Raw genomic sequence first — 25225 nt, forward strand, 5'->3', positions numbered from 1 at the left:
TTCTCTCTCTCTTCTCTCTCTCTCTCTCTCATATCTCTCTCTCTCATCTCTCGCTCTCTCTCTCTCATCTCTCTCTCATCTCTCTCATATCTCTCGCTCTCTCTCTCTCATCTCTCTCTCATCTCGCTCTCTCTCTCTCATCTCTCTCTCTTCTCTCTCTCATATCTCTCTCTCTCATCTCTCGCTCTCTCTCTCTCATCTCTCTCTCATCTCTCTCATATCTCTCGCTCTCTCTCTCTCATCTCTCTCTCATCTCTCTCTCTCTCTCTCTCTCATCTCTCTCTCTCTCTCTCATCTCTCTAAGAAGAAAGCGAGGAGCCTATATGTCTCGTATGGTAGTAGAGGCTTTAGTCTCACCTTCGGCTCTTGGGCCTCTTGTCTTCTCACGCACGCTATGCTTTTTCATTCATCAGTGTTGCTTATTCTTATTCTTATTCTGGATTGCACTTCCACAGGCTCTCTCCTCCTCTCCTCTCCTCTCCTCTCCTCTCCTCTCCTCTGCTCTCCACCAACCTAGGGGCCCCTGTTTTTCCCCAAGCTGCTGTAGAGGTCTCTCTCTCCATCAAAGTGATCGTCGAATCACAAAGCATTTCTTTTTTATGTGGAGACACGTTCCTGAATCTCTGAGCATTGGCCAATCCAATAAACCCACAAAACAATGTTTGTGTAGCCGGGGTGAGGTCTGATCTAGCCCAACTGGCACTGATCACGAAGCAGTTTAAGACACATTTATCTTTCATGCCTTCATGCCTGCAACTAGGCGCATTGTCTCCGCCCCCCCCCCCCCCCCCCCCCCCCGCCCACACCAAAATAAAACCTTCTTTTTTTCTATAGTTCACTTCCCTCTTTGTTTTTGTCTTTCACACTCTCGCACCCCATTTTCTAAGTCTCTTTCTCTGGATTTCATCTTTTTGTGTGTTTTGTTCTTGCTCTTTTTTTCATGTTTTTCCACAGCTCTCATTTAAATTTGTACATGCTCACTCATCTGTCTCTCTCCATCTGTATCTCTGTCGCTCTCTCTCTCTCTCTCTCTCTCTCTCTGTCAGTTAGCGTATCGTGCTAGTCGTAAAAGCAGAGCTGTTGGTGTGTTAGTAAACCCAGTGCTCAGAGGGCCTCTGACAGTAGAGTCTGTGCTGTTTGTAACTTCTAGCAATAACATGAAACAAGGGGACAGTTTTTTGATAACATATGATAGTTGTTTTTTTTTTTGTTTTTTGTCTGATTGTTTTTTGTACATATTGCACCTGCTCAGTTCCATGTCATTAAAGGAAAAAAAAACTTGCAATATTGGCATAAAAACCATGAAATAAAAAAGTGGAATAAAAAGTTATATGTAACGTTGACTGTCTTTTTATCCCTAACATGCCTATCATGCCAGGGTGGTTTAGTAACCAACTAAGCATTAGCATTAAAGGCATTAGCATTAGCATAAAAGAGTCTGTAATTCTGGCAAAAGCTTGTTGATATTTGAGCTCAACAGCCAATCAAATTACACCCCTACCTTCCATACTCTTGAAGCAACATGTTAATTGGATGGAATTGTTTATGGATCGGATACTCTGCTGTTGAGATGTGTCTTCTGACATTTGTTTTATGTCTTATGCAATGGTATTCCTCTGCTAGCACTGGTGGCGAATTTACGCTAACAGCCACTGGAAGGAAACCATTAGCACCTTGGAAACGGAGCATAACGGGCACCGTGACAGTCATCTGTGTCACTGGTGCCAGGAACTCGGTCCCTCTGTTCCTTAGACCCTCTTTGCACCTTGGCCGTTAAAAGGTTTGAGCTTTTGCTGTTTGAAGCACGCTGAAGGGGAAGCGTTACACACACACACGCACATCAGTAGAGGTCCATTTATCCAGCCTAGACATTTTGGGAGAAGCGCAGAGTGTGTATAAATGATGCATCCAGCCAGGTGCTTAAAAGCTTTGTCTAATCCCTTTGTGTTGCTGAAGCCGGCCATTTTCCTTGCTGACACACATGCGCGTTTATTGCGCCTGACAGTCGAGAGAGGAGAAATACAAACATACGCGCCACAGGGACTAAGGGTTGGCTGTGACATTTTCTGTGTGTGTGTCTGTGTGTCTGTGTGTGTGTGTGTGTGTGTGTGTGTGTGTGTGTTCAACAGAGAAAGTGAGAGGCACAGGAGGTTGGTGTAGGGGAGAGTGGTGTAAAATGAGTTATTTTGTACTTAAGTTGACATAGCCAAGGGAATATAAGAACCAGCCCTGAGGAATAACACTAATGCATACAACACAAGATCAGGATGTGTCCATCAACTGAAACATTAGCAGTGCGATTAACTCAAATAGACAACTAAATATGGGCTCCCAAAAAATACAACTTCTTCCATGTTACGGGTAAATAAAAAAAATATTGTGTTAATCAGGTTTTAAAATATTTGAAATATAAATATGAATTCAGTCCCTCATTCTGCTGATTTGAATGGTGTTCACGTAAGAGATATTACACCTAAATTGTCTACAGTTCTGAAACCTGAAAATGGTTTGCCAAATTTCTAGGATTAAGAAAAAGACATGGAAATCTTAAACTGAATGAAACTTTTATTCTTTTGAGGAACATTCACAGATTATTTGTTTTTCACTTTCAGTGTTGACTCTGTATGTCTGGCATAATTGCAACATTTTTAGGCTTTAAACATAATGTAAACACCAACATGTCACATAATGTTCTGAATATCCGTATAATTACAAATTTGGACAATAACATAAACACTAACATGTCACATATTGATGGTAACTAGTTTTATACCATATATTGAAGATTCAGTCTTAGGTTTGATCAGTCAGGATTCAGGTTTATTCTTGAAGAATGGCGGCCGACCATTTGTGAGACAGAGACTTTCAGATCCATCCTCCCTCACAGAACTTCACCTCAGTATATCTGACTTGTTCCTTGGGGAACAGTCTGTTAAATACACTGACATTAAGGGGTGTTACGTCTATTCAAATGGGCCATGCATGCAGGGTTCTTTGTCTCGACCTGGGGGGGAGGTGAGACCAATGTCGCACCTCACTCCCCTGGTCAAAATCAAGTATATTCACCCTGGAACTGTTTACATGCTAGTTAAGTCCAAATAAAAGTAACAATTAGAACTAGGTATAATATCATTGACTTATTGACTATGGCATATTCTTATGACCTATGCTGGTCCCTTCATTCCCCCTTTTTAAGACTGTATGTCTTAAACATCAGATCATTTAACTATTTTCTTTTTCTTGAGTGAGTGGCTTTGTTCAGTCTGTCTCATGAATGTGGCATTCTCTCACGAGGGAAGGCGAAACCCATGTTACAGAGTGCCCCACGCTTTTTCGCCAATTGTGTGGACCTCTGATTTAGGGACAAATTCCTTCCCGATGTTATATCAACATAACCATCCTATTTTAGCCGTGAGAGCAGAGAAATATAACAGAAGTAATACATATATGTACATGGTACCCATTCGGAAAATGCAGTTTACAAGCGGTGAGAACACAGAACAAACCCAATTACACATGTTAACTCTAAGGTAAACTAAGCTAAAATGAAATGTTAGGATTAAACAATAGTACAGAAGATAACGGATTATGGGAGATACATTATAGTGTCACAACATCTTAAAACATTTCCTTTCTGGTTACTGAGGGGTACATGACATAGAGCATTACTTTACTGTAATGTGGGTTGACGGTAATACGGTTAAGTGTGTGTCTCTGTGTGTGTGTGTTCGTGTGTGTGACTCCAGAATGTGTGAGTGTCTTTGATGGTGATGGTAATCGTTCCCGATTTTTCCGTGGTCCCATGGAGTTGATCGTCTATGATGGTTGAAGGTGTGTGTGTCTTGACACTCTGTGTTCAATCAATCTGTTTACAGAGTTACAGTTAGTTAGTTAGTTACAAAATTATCTCATAAAATCAATTTTTATCCAGATTCCAATGGCACTTGAATGCCAAACCATTTAAGGCAGTCCTTAATTAATTCAGTGCTCCTGGATCATTTGATGAAGTCAGAAATTCAGCAGCTAAACCTGTTTTGAGAAAAAACACATTTTGCAGTTATCATCTTATTAAGGTCAATTCTCTCTGAAGCTCAACACCTCCCCCTTTTGATCTAACAGCAGTCGTCTGCTGCTGTGAGATCACGTACGGTTTCCGGAAAAAAAAAAAAAACATCTTATTTTCCATGTACCTTAAACCCATACACTAAGGATGAAGACTTTGTTCCGTTAAAAATACGCTTACAATTATTCATAATTGTAACACTTCATACAATGATTTTAGCATGAATTAAGAAAATCAATGTGTATGCAAAACAAATGCTTAAAGTTTGTCTTGCTATGTGGCTTTAGTGTGGTTCACTTCAGCTTAATGGGCCATCAAGGTCACAGGTGCGGCTGTGCCTGAAGTGTGAATTAAGTGGTATGCGTGAGAGCTGTCTAACTATTGTGTGAACAGACACAGTTTAACATTTAGCAGTCTAACATCTGACTTTATCAAAAGCATTGTGAAATCTGGACTTAAAAGAATCTTATGTCTTGAATCATGACTGGTCAAATCCAAGAACTGAATCTCCACAATCTAATGTAAATAATTTACAAATTGACTTAGAACAATTTCTAAATTCAAATATTAAAATAAACCACTGTAGATCCTTTTTCCAAACACCCGTTATGACCACAAAACACTTCTATTCTCTTGGGAATAATAGCGGCAAAACTAGATTTGTGGAACAAATGTACAACCCCAGCTCAGACTGTGTTGCACCAGATGCCCGTGAAGACTTTTTTAGAGCCTGAATGGAACTTTTAGTAAGTCCGTGGAGTGTCTTTCAGAACAGGGGAGAATTACTCCAATTTCTGGCAGAACACTCGAATATGGAGCTTCAAGGAAGCTCGAATTTGTCTATCTCCACACAGGGGGTTGCCTGTTGGAAATGACTAAAATCTATGGCCTACATTTTCCCAAGATTAGGTAAACTTAAAGATGCTGAAGATCTTTTCAAACACACCCGTTATGACCACAAACACTTCAATTCTCTTGGGATTAAATATCTGAGCGGTAAGTAAAACAATAGAGTATATCACAAGCACAGCTCAGACTGCCTCGGACCAATACCCAAAAACTTCGATGTGTCAACTTCTAAGACAAGCACCGTGTTTGTCAACTTCTAAGACATCACAATAAAAATAAAAGTAAAATAACATAAGATTTCTGTTCTTAGACAGGACTCTACTTCCTATATTTCCCAAAATTAGGTAAGTGTACTTACCAAAGTGTTGTGTCAACCCGGGGTGAAGAGACATCTTACAGCGAACTCGAATACTTACCAAAGTGTTGTGTCAAACCGGGGTGAAAAGGCATCTTACAGCAAACTCGAATCAGCAAATACAAGAGCGTATCTTTTGGTGAGGACCTCCATCTGATGGTAACTAGTTTTATACCATATATTGAAGATTCAGTCTTAGGTTTGATCAGTCAGGATTCAGGTTTATTCTTGAAGAATGGCGGCCGACCATTTGTGCCTGGTCAGTAACAATTAGAACTAGGTATAATATCATTGACTTATTGACTATGGCATATTCTTATGACCTATGCTGGTCCCTTCAATATGAATGGAAAATGCTATTCAAAATTACTTGAAATGCTTTTACGTCCTCCTTGAGTAGGTAAACAAAAGCTAGGGCTACAAGCGCTATGGAGCCCCTGTTTTTATCCTGTAATTGCATCACTTGCTTCATTTCTGCATATTTATAAATACAATTTTGGCATACAATTCTGGCATCTGAAGTTTGCTTCATTCATATGTAAAACTTGGCTTCTGATACAGAGACACTGTTTGTGTTTATTTCCGACATGTGCAATTCAAATTCACATTTCCAACATGACAAATTCACATATTTGTCAACTTTGAAAATTTCTATTTCTATTTAAAGCTGACCTTGACCATTTTTGGCATTGTTTGTAATATAGTTGTATTTTAACATGGACCCTCTCACAATGACATTATCAAACACACAATATGTTGGTGAAGCTGCTGCTGTAACAGTTTTCCAATGCCAGACAACACCTAATGGACATTGAGCATTTAGCATCCCAATCAAATAATGTGATTATATAGAACAATATGCAACTACAACAGCATTACAATGTTAAAAAAATGCACATCCAAGGCATCAGTGATTATGGGCCTAAAGTAAACCGTTATTACATTCTTTTATCAAATAGAAAATCAAAAGCCAATTACACGAAATGCTCTCGCTTCACTGCTTAGTTTAGGTTACAACAAATAAGAACATGGATTTAAATGCTACATGGTACAGGCTGCCCAGACCCTTTCAGACCAAAACCAAACAAAGCCAGGTGTAACCAGCAAGATTCAGCCAGAAGTCAGAGTTCTTTGAAAGTCCATGGTGACAGGTGTTGAAGTTCCCAAGTGAAGATAACGGCAGGCGGTGATACAAAGTACAGGCCGGGACACTCACAGGAGCAAAACGGTGAACAGGTCAAGGACACCAGCCGACAGCGACAGCAACAGCGCTAACTGCACGCAAAGTACAAAGTTAGGGAACATGAGGTGTATCCTTAAGGGATCACTTTCCTGTGATGAACTCGAGAGGTGGGCAACCAAGCTGGGAGTGTTCAGCAGGCCAGCAGGATGAAGGAATGGATCTACAATTGCACAGCCTGTCATCCACGCTTCTTAATGTCACAAAGGTTAAAGAGCACTTGAAGTATACAAGGGTGCTAGGTTGTGGAATGGGGCAATGTCTGAGGTGATTCATGTCCAAAAAGTTATTTTTTATTGACTAAGCTGGATGACTTCACTCCCAAACTGTAGAGGCTTACAGTGAAATGGATTTTGCCCAGATTTGGTGCCACTGAGACTCTGATCCCTTTCAGGCTCCTAGATCTAGGTTCCCTTCAGTGGCTGCACTAAAACATTTCATTTCAATTTTATTTATATTGTGCCAAAACAATTAAAATAAAACATAAATCTGATCAACCAATACTGAAGAGCACTTGGACTGCCATTTCTGAGCAAAGTGCAATGGCATACTGTAACAATACCAAGAAGAGAACTCTATAAAGAGCCTAGAGATCTCTTGTCAGGTTTTGTCAGGTCCCCTCGGTAACAGCCACAAATTGTATGTCCCCAATATGCGGAGAAGTGAAGTGATGTACACCGCTGCGTTACATAATTACTGGCTTCGGAATGGCTTTTAAAGTGCTACAAAGGAACGTGGCGAGGGGAAAGTATTAAATGCGCTGTGGCCTCAGCTATTCGGTATGGCTGCACAGGGGTGTCTGTCTGTATGTCTGCCCGACGCCTCGGCACTCACTGGAGATCTTAAAAGGATTTGAAAGCGCTAGCTCTGCACTTTCAGCGGGACATCTGGACAGCGTCAGAGCCCAACGGTGAAGTGCCTTCACTGGCTCTGTGGCAGCGCTGGTATGGCAGCTAGCTGGAGGGTCTTGAGGTGGCCAAAAAAAAAGTGCACAAGAGTCTTGTACTCGGTGTGTGCACCTCCTGTAGCCTAGCCTCCATGTGTGCACAGTGGCTGCAGAGGGAACAGAGAGAGGTGGACGGGACTTCAATGAATCCACACTCATTAGTGCTGCTGTTGCCCCAACCTACCCCCACCCATTGGCATTAATTCATGAATTTAAATGTCTCCACATGCCCCCAACAGGGGCAATAACTCACTATCTGTCCTGCCTGTAGTCTGCCAACACAGGATTCTGTATTTACAGCTCCAGAGTCAGTGTCAGGCGGCATTAGTGTCTGGCTTCCTGAGTCCTTGCCCTGTGGTCAATGAGTCATGGCAAGCCGAGCCTTAAGCGCTGTAAGAACAGCATCCACAGCCAGATCCCCACAAATCGGCCTGTTTGGGGGAGGGAGATAAGTCCGCTGGAAGAGGGGGGATGGCGGAGCTGCCACCAGCAAGCAGAGAACAGAGAAAACCCCAGTAAGAACGCTGACTTGTGTGTGTGTGTGTGTGTTTGGTTTGTATGTGTGCAATGAGGGCAGGTGAAAGAAAAGGGATAGAGGGATACGAGAGGAGTGTGTGTGTGTGTGTGTGTGTCTGTGTGTCTGTGTCTGTGTGTCTGTGTCTGTGTGTGTGTGTGTGTGTGTGTGTGTGTGTGTGTGTGTGTGTGTGTGTGTGCGCTGGGGGCGTTGCTAAAAGGTGGTCTGCAGTCTGACAGGCTTAGGCCTGAGCGGAGCCGCGAATGCTGCTGTAGGTGAAGCGCGTCAGCGAGCCCCCTCCGCTTGACTGCGTGTGGCCGTTGTCATTCGCCGCCCCTGCCCCTCCTCCACCCCCTCCTCCTCCTCCCACACCCGTCATGGTCAGGTCGCTCCGTCGGCTCCCGCTGCGGTCTCCCACCCCCCCCGTGCCTCCTCCTCCTCCGCCTCCTCCTCCACCACCTGCGCCACAGCAGCTGAAGGTGGCCAGGAATCCCTGGCGGAAGCGCTTGTTCATGAAGCAGTAGATGATGGGGTTGACACAGGCGGAGGTGTAGGACAGCAAGTGGATGAAGGAGATGGGGGCGCCCGAGAGCAGGCGGTCGGCCGAGCGCCGGTCGAAGGCGCGCCACGCGTTCACGGTGAAGATGGGCATCCAGCAGAGGAAGAAGAGCACGACGATGACCAGGAGCATGCGGATCACACGCTTCTTGGCCAGCAGGTTGGCTGTGGGGTTGCTGCTGCACACGCGGCTCACTTTGGCTTTGCCGCCGGAGGTGCCGGAGATCACCAGCGCCGCCGACTGATGGTGGGCTGCGTCGGAGCGACGCTTCTTGGAGGGCTGGAAGTAGCAGCCGTCGCTATCGCCGGGCTTCAGGCTGCTGGTGCTGCTCTGCCTGTCTGAAGGACCAAAGCCAAGAGAAGAGTACCACAGGTGAGGATACTGGAGGATCGTGAACCATTATTAATCATATTCATTACCCAGTTTAAGTTTTGGATCCATTATGTGTAAGTTAGGTTCATTATGTTTTTACAAGGAAATGCAATCATTTTCCACACAAAAATGTGGTTGGTAAACAAGTGGATCTATTTGAATAGGAGACTCACATTGAACAATAATTGTGCTTTCAAAACGAGAGAAGAAAAGCTTTATATCACAGTTATATATAATAATTATATGATGGTGCTGGTCACTGGAAAGAAAGCGGTGGTTTAATCCCTACCTCTGGTTGCCTTCCTGTTGTCCATCTCAAACTTCATTCCTCTGTAGAGCTCCAGAGAGATGAGGCCATAGGCTAACATCATCACGATCCCCGGGATCAGGAAGAGAACCAGCAGCAGAAACACATACCTGGAAACATCCAAACACGTGAGCAGTCCAAACCTAAATGTTGTGAAATGTTTACCTATAGAATTTGAATCAGAAACAGTTCTATAGGTATATTTAAAATAGTTTTTCACTTCTGATGTGAAGTGAAAAAGACTTCAAAAGGGCTGGTGATGAATAACATACATCTCAATTCTTATAACCACACTTTTGACTGTCATCTACATGACTGCATTCCCCATATTATATATAAATGTTTCAGCAAATTAACTGTTAATGTAAAGTGTTAAACTATGGCTTGATGACCGTCCTCAATCATCCCCCTTCCATCTGTGGGCAATCAATAAACAATCATCACACGTCCCCCAAAATGCAAACTGAAATTAAAAAACTAAGACATTAAACACTGTGCACCAGACATCATACACGCACAGTATTACATAGGATCACTGAATACATAATTCATCGTTCTCATATACCGCAGTCTTCCACAAGTAAACATGAATCAGTTTTTGGGCTCTGACCAAAGAGAGCTCCAAATGCCTGTGTTTGTTTTGGCCAACTGGCCTTCTATTTCAGAGTCCCATTTCTGGGAAAAAGCCAGACATTTTGCAAAATGTTTGTTTTTGAGACTTCCCAAATGTATTCTTCAGTTTATGCTAATTGACATGTACTGATGAACTCATGTGCTGACGCTGTGAAGCCTGCCTGTTCTAGCTGTGCTTTAATGCAGGGAAAGAAACAATTTGACAATTTGACCCTCATCCCACCTTACTGCCTTGACAGGGGAAAAAGAAAATCACCATATCATAGACTCCATAGATTATGACCAAAAAAAAGGCATCTTTGCATTGCGTAAGCCTCTTACTTTGAAGACTGGCCAAATCTGAGAAATACTTCAATACTTGGATACTCAAATCCACGTGAGTAAACCAGTAAAAGCGCATTCAAATTGGACAAAGTGGGACTCACCACCCAATCAGTCTTACTATTTCCCTACAGATCTACTAGTTCCTGCTGTGGACAACAATGGCTTCCACATGTCCCCTGAAGAGCCTACAGCACCCTCACACAACCCTTCCTCCCTTTCCCCTCTTTCTCACCAGGACTGCTGGATGGCGTCGCTGTGCCACGTGAGGCGGCACATGTTGCCGGTGCTGTTGTTCATGCGGGTGAAGGGCACCAGCGTGCTGGAGATGGGGTAGGGCAGCATGAGGAGGAGGGACAGCACCCAGGTGGCGCTGATCACCTTGGCAGCGTGCGACTTGGTCTGCCAGGAGCGGGAGGTGAGGGGGTTGCAGATGGCACTGTAGCGCTCCAGGGAGATGGCCACCAGGTTAAAGGTCGACACGCTCACCGAGATGCCTGGGGGGTGTGGAGGGTGAGGGGCAAGGGATGGGGGGGGGTGTTGTGTACATAGGAAACGTGTTAAAAAAAATATCCTGTTGCAGCTGTCAGGTGAAATTACATATAGTTTGGTCACAGTACATACAGTCATACTATGCAGGATAGCAACCAGGTAATCATGTGACCAGGTCAAGGACACTGGAGCAGCTTCTGAATTTGTTAAAGGAAAAATGTCCATGTTGTTTCTATTTAACCTGTGAATTGTCCGATGGAATCAGTTCAGTGACTGTGGTTTTGTCACAGTTTTTGTCACAGTTCCAGGGTTGAACGGCACTGTGTGATGACAGATGCTAATGCTGAAAGGGGTGGCTCTATCTTCTCAAAATTCAGCCACAACTTGACAAAAGCACCACTCTCCTCCAAGTTCCACCTTTTGGCTCGGAGCCATACTTTGAGCTCAGCCGCCATGTCACTGTAAATTGGTTCAGAGAGATTAAAATGCACTAAACTCTCAAATCGTTCCCACTACCGTTCAAATAAAACTCTATACTATACTATACTATACTATACTAAACTATACTATACGATATATAATTCCATTTACATCTAGCTTTGGGACTGTAGGTCTTGGAACATACCACAACATACTATCCAAGTTGTCTCTGCTTCACCTTGGTGCACTCATGCATTCTAGATGGTTCAGATCTGAGATAACTAGCAAAACCAGACTACAAAACTTGGGTCAAACTGAAACTTTCTGAATCTATCTCACACAGCTCGGGATCAAGCAACCATGACTGACAGAATGAGCCCATGGTCCCTGAGTACACAGTGCACAGTAGCCCAGTACGCAGAAACTAAGAAAGGTGCCTCCCCATGAATTATGCACAGCGTCCTGAATTCTGTCATTACACAAGTGCAGTGGAGATTCAATCTTTTTTTTTTTTATCTGTGATCTGTGAAAATAAAAGAGGATAGTAATACAGAGAAAACCACTCAGGAATTCCCTTATCTAATGAAATCACATAGAAAACCAGCACTACCTGAAAGAACTGCATGGAAGTGAGTGAGTTAATGCCACAGGCATTTTAACGGCACGTCAACTTTGTTCTTTACAGGTGTTCGGAGACAGAGCTACGGCCCGGCACTTCTCCACAATCAACAACCACTATCTGTTACCGATAAATGTTAACAAACTCTGAGAGTCATTTCAATGGGCCCCTGTAAATCCATCTGCATTATCCTAGGTCTCAGGGAGCCACATAAACACATTAAACCACCGGGACAGGTTTGGACACAGAGGCCTCACAAGAGCGATGCTGTTGTCTCGCTGTCCAACTACCTCAGACATTATCCACCTGCCTCAAAGGCCTCCGACTATCTTGCGTTAAATTTAGGTGGCATTTGTTGAAGATGGAGGGCTGATTATTTTGAATGAGTTTTGTTCTGAAAAGATTCACAAGGAGGATAATGGTGTGTGTGTGTGTGTCAGTATGTGTGTGTGTGTGTGAGTGTGTGTGTGTGTGTGTGAGTGTGTGTGTGTGTGTGTGTGAGTGTGTGTGTGTGTGTGTGTGTGTGTGTGTGTGTGTGTGTGTGTGTGTGTGTGTGTGTGCACGCGCAAACGTCCACAGGACAACAACACGGACCTGTGGCCACACATCTGTGTGAAACTGATACTAGGGGCCACAAAGACAACTCTGAAGTGGCGTCCTGTGAGGAGTGCGCGCGCTGTAAATGTCTCCATAAATCACGCTCAGGCCGAAGCGATGCTCCGCAGGCTCCCCAAGCAGCGCACAGAGCCACAGACTGCCATGACTTTATTTGGTGTGTGTGTCCCAGCCCCGTTTAACACCAGTTGCCTAACAGCACTTGGCCAATGCCAGAGCTGAGGCTACACAACCCCCCCCCCCCCCCAATTAAAAAAGGGTCCAGAGGATTTTCCAGGCAATTTCTCATTTGTCATAAACATGCTATTTGAGTGGCTGATGCAGGATTAAAAGCTACAGGCATTGTTTTTCTTTTGCCTTACCCATCCCTAAGCGTCTATTTTACATAACAGATTAGCAGACTGGACTGTTGACTGGAATCCAAGAGACAGACAGTGCAACCAAACTGGGCAATTTCACAATATTGAAACCTTAGGGTGTTTATAATTAGGAAGAAATCCCACATCTTAGTCATGATATACTCAACAGGGACATGGCAAGAACTTCAGTTCGCTTTAAGGCATGGGAAATCCCTTAAGGACACTTCCTCCCAGTGCAGATTTAGTGCTAAGATGTCCTCGATACTGACTTCAGTAGCTCAGTAGTCATTTCACCATATTTTCTGTTTAGTTGGTCTGGCCCGGATACTGAAAAGGGTCTCCGCAACTGTCACCTGCCTCCACCCCCCTCAAAACACTCCACTTCTTCAGCTGTGACTGACATAAGACACAGTACAGGGGCATGGGCCGACATACTTATTCGAGATTTGATACACTCACACTGGAACTCCCAAATGAAAATCCTATTAAAAGACCCTTCGCCAACACCACAGTGTGCACATTATAGCATGAATACTGATCTCAGGTCTGTAACAATGGGTATCTGCCGTCAGTGACAGTGACCCAGACCCTTTTATTGAGACTCACCCATGAAGTACATGGCCCCCTTGCAGATGCCACTGCCAAAAACGAAATCCTTCATGAGGTTGGGGACGAGGGTGAAAGGCATGCAGAAGAGGCAGAGCATCAGGTCGCTCACGGCCAACGACAGCAGGAAGAGATTGGTGACGGTGCGCATCCGCCGGTTCCTCACCAGCACGGCAATGATAAGGCTGTTGCCGAAGATGCTGAGGAGGAAGATGATGCTATAGAGGACGATCCGCACTGCCTGATTCATGTCTGAGGGACGCGGGGAAAGCAAGCCAAAACAAGAAGAAGACGAGTGTGAGACTAGACCAGTGGGGGACTGGACACCATTTCAACCCAAAAAAGAACGTGTTTTCTTTCTTGTAAAAGAAGCTGATTTTTATTTATTTTTTATCAGCCTATGCTTAGTAAATTGTGGTGTTGTGCACTTTCATTGTAGGTCTGTAGGCTACATTTGCATAATGACAAGTAGATTTTTCTTTAAAAAACATTGAGCAGTGTGCGGGTTTAATTCTTAATACTCATTTTCTTTTCTAAGGTTACATTGTGGTGCGAGTAACTTAACTTTCTTGCACGACGGGTTTAAGGTTCACCACTCAACATGCAGAAACACGTTGGCGTGAAAAAATGTAATCAGGTAATCAGTAACTGTATCAGAATACATTTGTAAAGTAACCCTCCCAACCCTGGTTGTTTGACATGTAACAATAATCATAATAACAACAACAACAACATCTTTATCAACAACAACAATAATATCAATACTAATTTCGTGAAGGCACAATCTCACATTATTTATTTCCCCCAGGGACATTTTCTTTGCTAGAGGCAGCATGGGCTTAGGTTATTCAAGATGTTTTAATTACAGTAACAAACTATGGCTGTGCACAAACGTCTGAACAAAGTCTAATAGAATCTATTAATATTCGCTCCCCGGGCAGCCCATCTGCTGGTGAGGGTTGAGGTTCCCCCGCTGTGCAAAAAGTGGACCCATGCGTATCGCAACTAGTGAACCGTAGATAAGCCTCCCCTTTGGGCCACTGCAACGGCAAACAAGGGAGGAATGTATACGGTATGTACAGTTTGCCAATATGGATAAAATACGGTCATCACGTAGCCATCCGGTTTCAAAAGTTAGGTTCTTTGTTTGTCTTATTAAATAGAATTAGCATCTAATAAAGGAGTTTGCCACATTAAGTTAGTTTATGATGAGTAAGAACTAATATGTTCAGTCAGAGCGATATTGAAACGTACTTTAGCATTTGTATTTGGGTAGTGTATAAACTTTACCTTTTGGTTCCGGAGGGGCTTCTGATTCACATTCTGAGACGTTCCGAATTCCAAGTCCACATAATATTTTATAAATATCGGTGGTATTTAGGAGCATATCAGGGATGGTAAACGTCTCCATTGTCGTGTTTGTTTTGTCCTCGTATTCACAAAAAGGTCAAGGCGAAATTTCATTTCCAAGTGTACATATAACAGGCGTGTTGATGCTTATGGCATCATGCCTCGGACTCCAGTAACCAAACACTATAATTGTCGCTCCAAAATCAAATCGTCCTCAGAACATTAAAAGAATGGACGACGAGTTTTAAACCAATTAGCGTCATACGTGGCCGTAATAGAGTCCACCACAGTTAATTTAAACAATGAAACTGATAGCCAAAGCGTATGAAATATACCTTGCATCACGACTTCATGCCTGTGATCTCGGTTGATCAACTGCGCGCGCTGCGCACCGGCTGGAGGGCTAGAGGTTTCTGAGCGCACGAGAGCGCATGGGTGGTTCGGATTTTGCCGTCTTCAAACTTAATCCCGCCTATCCATCTATCTATGCGTGGTTTACAGTCATGCAGTCAATATACTGCAATAAAGCTATCACTTGACAAGAGATAACCGGATTAGGTTACAAATTGACCAAACAACATTGAAGGACTGATCAATGTCCAAATATGTATGCAATTATAGCCTAATAATTACTTAAAGTTCAAAAAGTAATCTCATGACCTAACTTTAAAGAGCCTCACCACTGTCAAACATTTGAATCCTTTATAACTCGAATTGATGTAGGGCAGGTAAAACAATCATTAAAGTTTTTGTATTTTTTCCATGCCAGAAGTAAAAGAGAATTAGGATGTTGAGTAGCTCTCATGAACCTACTGAGGTCATTTTGCAATGCAGAATTAATACGTCTTATTTCTCCCCTAAGAAACGACAACAGCCCATATTTCACATGCTGTAAAACTCAGTATAAATAATTCTAGTCTTTTCTAATCCATTGGGTATGGAGACGAGTGCTTGAGAAATGTCAGATCATATGTAGCTAAGCCCTCTCTCTCCACACACACACACACACACACACACACACACACACACACACACTGAAACAGAAAGATGCATTTCATTTCGGCGAGCATCACTATATCATTCAGTAGTCGAATGACTCCACCTTTTCATCTGAGCTAGTTGGATAGTCATAGACAACAGGGCTGTTACCATGGGAATGTGAACAGTTTCTGGACAACAAAACAGGAGAAATATGCAAGTTCAGGGGGGACAAATTACTCAATGATATTTGCTTCATTTCAGTTGCTCAGTATAGATAGATGAAGTTGCACCAGTCTTGGTAAGGTGATTGTCGTTCAAATTATAGGGCCAAAGTAATAAGTGATGAGGACATGGGGATTAACAAAAGCCAACATGACCTCTGAATACTTAGACAAATCCTTAAATAGTGAAATATGATGTCCGGTAACCCAACGAAAATCCTTAATCTCATTTTGCTCCCAAAACAAAGAGAGAGGATATTTTTTGCAGGACTGAATTGCAACACTGGATCTCTTGTTTACAGATATTGGTTTGTATCGGATTAGCAATGTAATATCCCTTTTAGTTGGTAAATAAAGGTAAGTTAGTTGGTATTTTGTTGCAGTCCATAATAGAAATCCAGTGATTTGCATCATGTACTGACACATGTAATGTTGTTTCATGGTGGTTTGGGGATGGTAAAAGTAGATTTCTGTTGGTTGGAGGGAATTCACTTGAACTGAAAAAGCTAACACTCAAAAAGCTGTAACCTCTACAAAAGGATTTAAAAAGTCACAGAATATAAAATATAATGCCTAGAAGTCTAGAGATGTTAAGTGATGGTCTTGAGATCACTATACTTATGTCATAGAGAGGTTGCACGTGGTTATCAGGACATTATGGGAGTATATCTACATTGTGAATCCCTCCTCATCTTCTCTGTGTGTTCTGACACACACTGAAACAGAAAGATGCATTTCATTTCGGCGAGCATCACTATATCATTCAGTAGTCGAATGACTCCACCTTTTCATCTGAGCTAGTTGGATAGTCATAGACAACAGGGCTGTTACCATGGGAATGTGAACAGTTTCTGGACAACAAAACAGGAGAAATATGCAAGTTCAGGGGGGACAAATTACTCAATGATATTTGCTTCATTTCAGTTGCTCAGTATAGATAGATGAAGTTGCACCAGTCTTGGTAAGGTGATTGTCGTTCAAATTATAGGGCCAAAGTAATAAGTGATGAGGACATGGGGATTAACAAAAGCCAACATGACCTCTGAATACTTAGACAAATCCTTAAATAGTGAAATATGATGTCCGGTAACCCAACAAAAATCCTTAATCTCATTTTGCTCCCAAAACAAAGAGAGAGGATATTTTTTGCAGGACTGAATTGCAACACTGGATCTCTTGTTTACAGATATTGGTTTGTATCGGATTAGCAATGTAATATCCCTTTTAGTTGGTAAATAAAGGTAAGTTAGTTGGTATTTTGTTGCAGTCCATAATAGAAATCCAGTGATTTGCATCATGTACTGACACATGTAATGTTGTTTCATGGTGGTTTGGGGATGGTAAAAGTAGATTTCTGTTGGTTGGAGGGAATTCACTTGAACTGAAAAAGCTAGCACTCTAAAAAAGCTGTAACCTCTACAAAAGGATTTAAAAAGTCACAGAATATAAAATATAATGCCTAGAAGTCTAGAGATGTTAAGTGATGGTCTTGAGATCACTATACTTATGTCATAGAGAGGTTGCACGTGGTTATCAGGACATTATGGGAGTATATCTACATTGTGAATCCCTCCTCATCTTCTCTGTGTGTTCTGTCACATTGATTCTCTTTTATTCAGCCCTCTTGCTGCCGGCCTTGTCTCTTAATAGCCGACAACCTTTTGTAGCCCATGTGTGTCTTATTTTATACTTTCCTCTCAATCAAATAATTCATGTCATTTCAAATTCACAATAGCACAAGGAACATCTTCTCCTCTGTATAGCTGTAACTGTAAAAAATATGAATTAATTCATTATTATTAATTAATTCAGAACACCATAAATCACACTGTCTTTTAACACTGGTGTTTCTCTGTACAGTTGCAGTTTTTCACCAGTATACCAATATGCTTCTGCACAACCAGCAACCAGAGTTTTGATCATCCTTCTCACTTGATCAAATCTTCTCAAAATTCAGACGCAGCAGAAAGAGATTCAGACATTGTCTGATGCACCACCCTCTTTCAGGAACAGTGCTCCGGCTTCCCCGCCCACTCACCAATTTCCCTTCCCAGTTCCAGACTATTCACATTTCAAAGCTTTGAGGGTTTTTATTCATTTTTGACCGCGTTCTGGTCTATTCAGGTCAAACTGAACTATATTTAATAATCATAGCTTTGATCAGTCCCCAAGACAATATTTTAGTTTCATAATAAAAAAAAATGTAAACAAAACAGCGAGAGATAGATTGGGGACTTAGAAAATACAGCAGCGTGCATAGTAACTACGTCCACTCAGGGCATTTGGAAACACAGTAAAATGATGGTCATCTGATATTGAGGACACTTAGAGAGGATTAAACATCACTTAACTAAAGCAACTTTCCTTTAGATCTTAATCTCCAAATCATAACAGGAGCCTTCTAAACTACATGAACATTACAGTAGGTCTACATTACATAGGCCAAATAAAAACCTGTGATTTAAAAATCAGAAGGTCTTTGATGACCAACCTTTTTGCATTTCAAGACCTCTTCAAATACATTTTAAACTACATATTGCAAGCTGTGGACTTGTAGATTCTGTAGATTCAAATTCTGTAGAATTCTGAAAAAGACAGGATTCTATATGTGAACATGCAATGTGAACTTCTGCTGTAGGAACCAATATTTTCTCGGACTTCGTTTCCTCCAAATACATGGTCCTTAGTTGCTTAGTTACGGTTGTAGGGTCTGCATTTGCAGATGTCAGCTAGCTAGATACCAGGCGTGCAAGCTAAATTAGTTGTTTACATGGAATCAGACATCAATAATGATGGACGAAGGAACGGAGCTGTCGTTTACAATCGCCCAAATTGTTCAGCGCTTTAAAGGAACACATTTGCATTCCCAGCTGGAAAGGCAGGCCAAAGTGAGTAGCTGAATAATGTGTGCAACACGGTGTGTTGGCGCACTACTAGCTTGCTAGCCTAGCACGCAGGCTAACTTGCATAGCTAGTGCGGGGTATCTGGGATGCGGTTTTCAGCTGATGCTAGCATTCTGACAGCTGTCCTGCTTTCATGTTACTGAAGGCTACAATGAGATGTAATTGCTCTGAGGTTACAACAGATGTATTTCTCCACTGCAGGAATGTTTGCACAGACCGGATATAAAACTTGAATCACTGAAAGATGACGTTCGGAAATTCTTGAAAGTATCTGGTATGTAATACTGCGGTCATTTGGTGGTGCTCTGTAATATTGGTCCGGTCTACCGTTATTTGCTGTGTTGCAGTCGTCTAAAGGTGACGGGTCCACGTACTGGTAGTCTGTTTTATAATTACAATTTTCCTTACAGGTTGGGAGAGGAAGCTTCAGAATGCAGTTTGCAGAGAATTACATATGTAAGTTTATAATAATACATACATCATGTATTAAATTATAATTTTTTTTTTTATGGAATATAAACATTTTGTCTTTCTATTTTCATATTCAAATTGAGTAATGAGAGACATATAGATAATAATTTGCTTTCTTATAGTAGATTTAAATCTAAATTAGCTATTTCTCATGTTCAGATGCAAATCATTTTATGTTTTCAAAGAGGATAGTTGATGGTGTAAATTTAAATATCTTAAATCATAAATTTGTAAGTCATAATTCTTTACATTCTCTATAATGGTTGCTTTTCTGGATGTATAGAACTCAATATTGGCAAACACTATTTGTAGTCAGTGATTCTGGGAGTTTCAGAGTATCCAATACTTTGTCACTCTCTCTCTCTCTCTCTGTCTCTGTCTCTGTCTCTGTCTCTGTCTCTGTCTCTGTCTCTGTCACACACACACACACACACACACACACACACACACACACACACACACACACACACACACACACACACACACAGACCCTTCCTCTAGTTTGTGTCTTATGTGTTTATACTGTGCTTTATGGAGAGGAATCTTCCGTTCATCCACCAATGGTTTGGAAATGACAGCAGATAAAGTGATTAAGTCTTGCATTGGCTCGAGTACAGACCAGGCCTATGCCTATAATGGCACAAGCACTGCTCTCTCCCCCTTCATCTCTGTCTGCAGGGTTACTAGAGGTCACATAGGACTCGATCTGCCTCTGCCTTTACAGTGGCGATCGCAGCGTTACATAAGAAAGGACATTATTTAGGAGAGGAATTATTGTAATGCTTTCATGTGCTGCATTTGCTGCATTCTGGACTGGTACAGAGTTCTACAGCAAGTAGCTCAGTCTGTGTAAACACCTGACCGTGAAGGGATCTTTTGATGCATTTGCAAATGCTTGGTCTGCGTTGTCTTGCCTCTCCCTATTCCCGTTCCTCTCAAAATATAGATGCCTCTCTTCATCCATGTCCACTTAGAATGAGATTTGTTGATTCGGACGGGCATCAAGCCTTGGAGCCAGTGAAAAGCAGTAAACTGTCCTGATAGGTTGAGGGCTCGTTGCAGAGTTGCAGAGTTTGTACTTGTAAGTGCGAATTTTTACTGTGTTTAAGTTTGGAGGCCAAACGGCTGTCGGAGAGGGGAAGTGAATAATGGCCTTGTCTGAGTGGACCGGGGGTCGACATGAAATAAAAGTAAAGTTATTCCTTCCTTTTGTGGGCCATGACTCATGCACCTGGCTTCTTGGGTTTGATATGTTTAGGTTTGTCGTGTGTGTGTGTGTGTGTGTGTGTGTGTGTGTGTGTGTGTGAGTGAGGACTGGATGGTACACTTGACCCTAAGATGAGGTCAGTGATTAAGATTGTGGCATAGAACATCAATACCCATCAAGGGTCGGAATCACCAGACATCCCATTATATCATATTGTCATGACAATTCAGTGACACTACAAGCTATATTATGACATAAAAAGAATTCCTTCATGCTTAATTTTGCAATAACAGATAGAATTATCATTTCTTTCAGTGTAAAAGAATTGAAAGAATTTTAAAAGAAGAAACTGGCATCACTTGTTTGTGTCTATACATGTGAGTGAAATATTCCTTCCCTTCTCAATATCTTCCACACCCATGCCACTGATGTGTGTATCAGTGGATGAGGTTGAACCTCTAGATGGATGGACACCGCCTCCAATTTAGAGTTGTCACTCTCTGGGCGATTTGGGCACCTGGGCAGTTTGGATTGGGCTGGGCAGACGGCCTTCTCTGGCTGAGTTATTGTGGACAGGAAGAACACTGGCAGAGCCCTGGGTTATTTGTCAGCAGGAAAGCCATATTTCATACTTCACTGCCCTCTTCACTGTTCTCTCTCCTCTATCACTCTTCTGTTCCGGTGCCTCTCATGTCATTTCAGGACACTGTGTGTGTGTGTGCCTGTGCATGTTTGTGTGTGTGCCTGTGTGTGTGTGCCTGTGCGTACATGTGTGTATATATTGTGTGATGTATATACAGTGGGGAAAATAAGTATTTGAACCCCTGCCGATTTCGCAAGTTTGGCCACTTGCAAAGAAATGTGTGATCTATAATTGTAATGGTAGGTGTATTTTAACAGTGAGAAACAGAATATCAACAAAAAAAATCTAGAAAACTGCATTTTATAACATTTATGACTTAATTTGCATTTGATGCAGAAAATAAGTATTTGAACCCCTAGCAAAACATGACTTAGTACTTGGTGGAATAACCCTTGTTGGCAAGCACAGACGTCAGACTTTTCTTGTAGTTGGTCACCAGGTTTACACACATCTCAGGAGGGATTTTGGTCCACTCTTCTTTGCAGATCCTCTCCAAATCCTTAAGGTTGCGTTTTCAATGGGAGGGAATGAGGGAATGAGGTTCAAGCCCAATATTCCACATTACATGGCCCCATCCATAGTCCCCTCGATGCAGTGGAGTCGTCCTGTACCCTTGGCAGAGAAACAGCCCCAAAGCATAATGTTTCCACCTCCATGCTTGACGGTGGGGATGGTGTCATATTCAGCATTCTTCCCCCTCCAAACGCAGCAAGTCGAGTTAATGCCAAAGAGCTTGATTTTGGTCTCATCTGACCACATCCTGTCTCCCAATCTCCCTTAGAATCATTCAAGTGTTCATTGGCAAACTTCAGACGGCCCTGTACATGTGCTTCCTTGAGCAGGGGGACCTTGCGAGTTCTGCAGCACTTCAAACCATTACGGCGTAGTGTGTTGCCAATGGTTTTCTTGGTGACTGGTCCCAGCTGCCTTGAGATCATTCACAAGCTCTCCCTGTGTAGTTCTGGGGTTATTCTGCACCTTTCGGATGATAACCGATACCGCACGAGTGTCACGGCGGCTGTAAAACAGGTTTGGTACCCAAGGCAGACACAGGCAACAAAGTATCTTCAAAAGGAGTATTTTAATAAACCTTTCAGCAGTATGAATGTCTTTCAAAAAACAGAGGCAGGAGATCCAACAGAAAAAACAGCAAAGCTCAGAAGATACAAAACATGGGGATCTCAACGAGGCATGGCAGGCAGCATAAGACAGAAACATAAAACTGACAGGTCAGGGCTAGATGCACAGTCCTAAACAGTCCAATAAAACCCACAAAGGGTTAAATCCAAAATCCAAAGGAATCCAGGCAAAAACAGACAGGCAGGAAAAATGCAATAGGAAAAACGTGGCGAGAGGTGTCCAGGTAAGCGAAGAGATAATCCAGCACTGAATGTTCTTCAGAGCACGGTTTAACACAGGCACTGATGAGATCCAATTAGACACAGGTGTGTGACCAGGCACAGGGAAGAAACGAGGCTTCATTAGCAACAGGAGTGTTAGGCCAGGCACAGGGAAGAGATGAGGTCCAATTAGCCACAGGTGTGTTAGACCAGGCACCTGGAAGAGTCAGTGAGTTAAGCATGGCAAACCTGAAGCGGGGAGAGAGAGGGAGAGAGAGCGCGCACACAAGACATGGGGCACATGACATAGAAAACATGGATCTGGCTCAGATCGTGACAACGAGGGGATATCTTGCATGGAGCCCCAGACCTAGAGCGATGGACAGTTGTTTGGTGTTGCTTCCATTTATGAATAATTGCACCAATAGTTGTCTGCTTCTCACCAAGCTGCTTGCCGATGGTTTTGTAACCCATTCCAGCCTTGTTCAGGTCTACAATCTTATCTCTGACGTCCTTGGTCAACTCTTTGGTCTTGCCCATGGTGGTGAGGTTGAAGGTGTGAAGTATGATTCTTTGGACAGGTTTCTTTTATACACGTCACCAGTTGAGATCAGGTGTACCTTGTTAGGCCTAATGAGGACTAATCTGTGTGCTTCTTGGGCACATAACTGGTCATTGGGAGCCAGAATTCTTGCTGTTTGCTTGGGGGTTCAAATACTTATTTTCTGCATCAAATACAAATAAAGTCATAAATGTTATAAAATGCAGTTTTCTGGATTTGTTTGTTGATATTCTATTTCTCACTGTTAAAATACACCTACCATTACAATTATAGATCGCAAATTTCTTTGCAAGTGGCCAAACTTGCGAAATCGGCAGGGGTTCAAATACTTATTTTCCCCACTGTATATGGTTGTGTTTGCGTGTGTGTGTGTGCACGTGTGTATGTGCGCCCGTGTGCGTATGTGTGTGTGTGTGTGTGCGTCTGCGTGCGTACATGTGTGTTTGTGTGCGGAAGGGTTGTATGTGCGTGTACGTGTATGTGTTTACGTTTTGGCTTTTTGTATTTTTCAGCAGGCCTCCCCCTGGACACCCTGCTGCCCCCCCTGAGCACACCAAAGAGCCACTGGCTTACATGCGCAAGGCCCAGGTGGGTCCTGTCTCTCTGTGATCATCTCTCTCCTGGCGTTCTCCATATCTTCATCTTCATCGCTTTCTCTACCCATTTCCCCTCACTTGCTCGCTCTCTCTCTCTCTCTCTCCATTTCTGTCTCTATCGTCTGCAGTCATTCATTTCTTATCTCCCTGCCCATTCACACTCCTCAAACAATCTTCTGTTATCTTCTGTCTTCATCTATAATGCATGACTCTTGGATACGCTGCCAGTATCTCCATGTCAGTTCTGTTGGATATAGAAATAGTGCTGTGTGATGTGACACTTTCACAAGTATCAAGTATATTTTTGAGAGATTCACTGTGTGTGTGTGTGTGTGTGTGTGTGTGTGTGTGTGCCTGTGTGTGTGTGTGTGTGTGTGTGTGTGTGTGCCTGTGTGCCTGTGTGTGTGTGTGTGTGTGTGTGTGTGTGGTCCTTCCAGGCCAGCTGGGAGAAAAGGATCCTGAAAAGTCTGAATAGTATGTGCGCTGAACTAGGGGTTCCTCTGGCCCACAAGGTGAGAGCAGGCCACTGCCTTTCATACACATGAGCATTTGTGTCTGTGCGTGTGTGTGTCTATGTGTGTGAGAGACAGGGAGAATCCTACAATTCCATCAGAGAATTATCAAATATCCACTTTTTTGAATCTGTATCATGAGCCAGAAGGTAGAAACGACATTTAGCAACAATTCACAGGAAATCTGAACCACGCCACTGACCTAGGATGACCACAAACAGTCACTCTTTATAACAGAGTAATCATTTGGGCCAGTTCATCGATTTGCACTGATTTGCATGGATTCTTTTGGACCCGGATGGTTCATCGATCACCACAGTTAGTTAATGGATGGGAAACTTGAGCCCCTGGAGCTGATCAGTATATCAAATAGTTTGACAGAAAAATGACTCGCGTCCCTTTGGTTGTGAATCCTTTGGCTGTGAATCCTTTGGCTGTGAATCCTTGTTTCGCAACACTTGCAGTTGAAGGCCTCCAGTTCTGGTTGCTTTAAGCTCTGCTTCATGTTGTGGTTGAGGGATGCTTTCACACAGCAATTTGGCAAGGACGGGCCGGGCCTGATCCAAAGCACCGTGTTTATAGCCGGGCCTAAATAATTATGACATTAAAAACCAAACTTGTTTGGACTTTGCTTTGGCGCGGCACGGTTTTCACGGCAGGAAACAATAACCAGAGATGGCAACGTGGAACACCTCTGCAGGAGTCAATCAGTTTAAACTGTTCTCCTCAATTATTTGATCAGTCATTGGATCCTCTCTTTTTGTGATCCGGTGATTGACAGGGCTGAACACTTGAGAAAAAAGGTTCTTCATGAGTTCCTTAATAGGCTTAAAGTTCTACTCAGGATCTTTTACTAGCGAAAGGGCTCATCAAGACCTTTAATGGTTCCATAGCGCTAAGGTACATTCAAAGTCTTTACGAGTTCTTGTAAGGAGACAAACTAAAGACTCTGACGGGGTTTCTTAGGCCGACACTCTTCTAGACAAAGACCACGAGGCGAATCAAAGGTTTCTGGAGGTGTATTTCAAGGTGCTCCTGCAGGGAGTCAATACCAACATCAAGTAGAGGCAGGCAAAGACTAAAGATGCACCACAGTGTTACAGGTTAAATACCAGTCAATCATGGGAGGATACCTTGGGGGTGATAGGTCAACATTGGGGAAGGTTCT

The 25225-nt window shown here is 42.8% G+C and overlaps 2 protein-coding genes across 2 annotated transcripts in view; one reads left to right on the forward strand and one right to left on the reverse strand.

The window, feature by feature from the left end:
* Window positions 1–8102: 8102 nt before the first annotated feature.
* On the reverse strand, window positions 8103–15021 carry cckar (cholecystokinin A receptor). The gene is made up of 5 exons (XM_042710410.1): window positions 14561–15021; window positions 13271–13522; window positions 10395–10656; window positions 9188–9315; window positions 8103–8864 (listed from the first exon to the last, which is right to left on the reverse strand). Exons 1-5 carry the CDS (start codon window positions 14679–14681, stop codon window positions 8209–8211), a joined length of 1419 nt encoding a protein of 472 aa, XP_042566344.1. The 5' UTR covers window positions 14682–15021; the 3' UTR covers window positions 8103–8208.
* A 3484-nt stretch (window positions 15022–18505) lies between these two features.
* Window positions 18506–25225, forward strand: part of tbc1d19 (TBC1 domain family, member 19) — a 34973-nt gene continuing 28253 nt past the window's right edge. Inside the window, exons 1-5 of the mRNA XM_012840174.3 lie at window positions 18506–18710; window positions 18928–19000; window positions 19137–19182; window positions 23462–23537; window positions 23983–24057. Coding sequence (XP_012695628.1) covers window positions 18612–18710; window positions 18928–19000; window positions 19137–19182; window positions 23462–23537; window positions 23983–24057 — 369 coding nt within the window. The 5' untranslated portion in view covers window positions 18506–18611. The remainder of the gene's footprint in view (window positions 18711–18927; window positions 19001–19136; window positions 19183–23461; window positions 23538–23982; window positions 24058–25225) is intronic.

This window comes from Clupea harengus, chromosome 18 (assembly GCF_900700415.2).
Source record: "Clupea harengus chromosome 18, Ch_v2.0.2, whole genome shotgun sequence".
In the NCBI taxonomy this organism is placed as follows: Eukaryota; Metazoa; Chordata; class Actinopteri; order Clupeiformes; family Clupeidae; genus Clupea; species Clupea harengus.

Bases quoted from the DNA above. Each gene is read 5' to 3' on its own strand.
- cckar (XM_042710410.1), bottom strand. From the start codon at position 14,681: ATGGAGACGTTTACCATCCCTGATATGCTCCTAAATACCACCGATATT. The intron at 10,657-13,270 runs GTGAGTCTCAAT...CACACCCCCCAG, and splicing joins GGGGGCCATGTACTTCATGG to GCATCTCGGTGAGCGTGTCG. The intron at 9,316-10,394 runs GTGAGAAAGAGG...GGATGTTTCCAG, and splicing joins GACGCCATCCAGCAGTCCTG to GTATGTGTTTCTGCTGCTGG.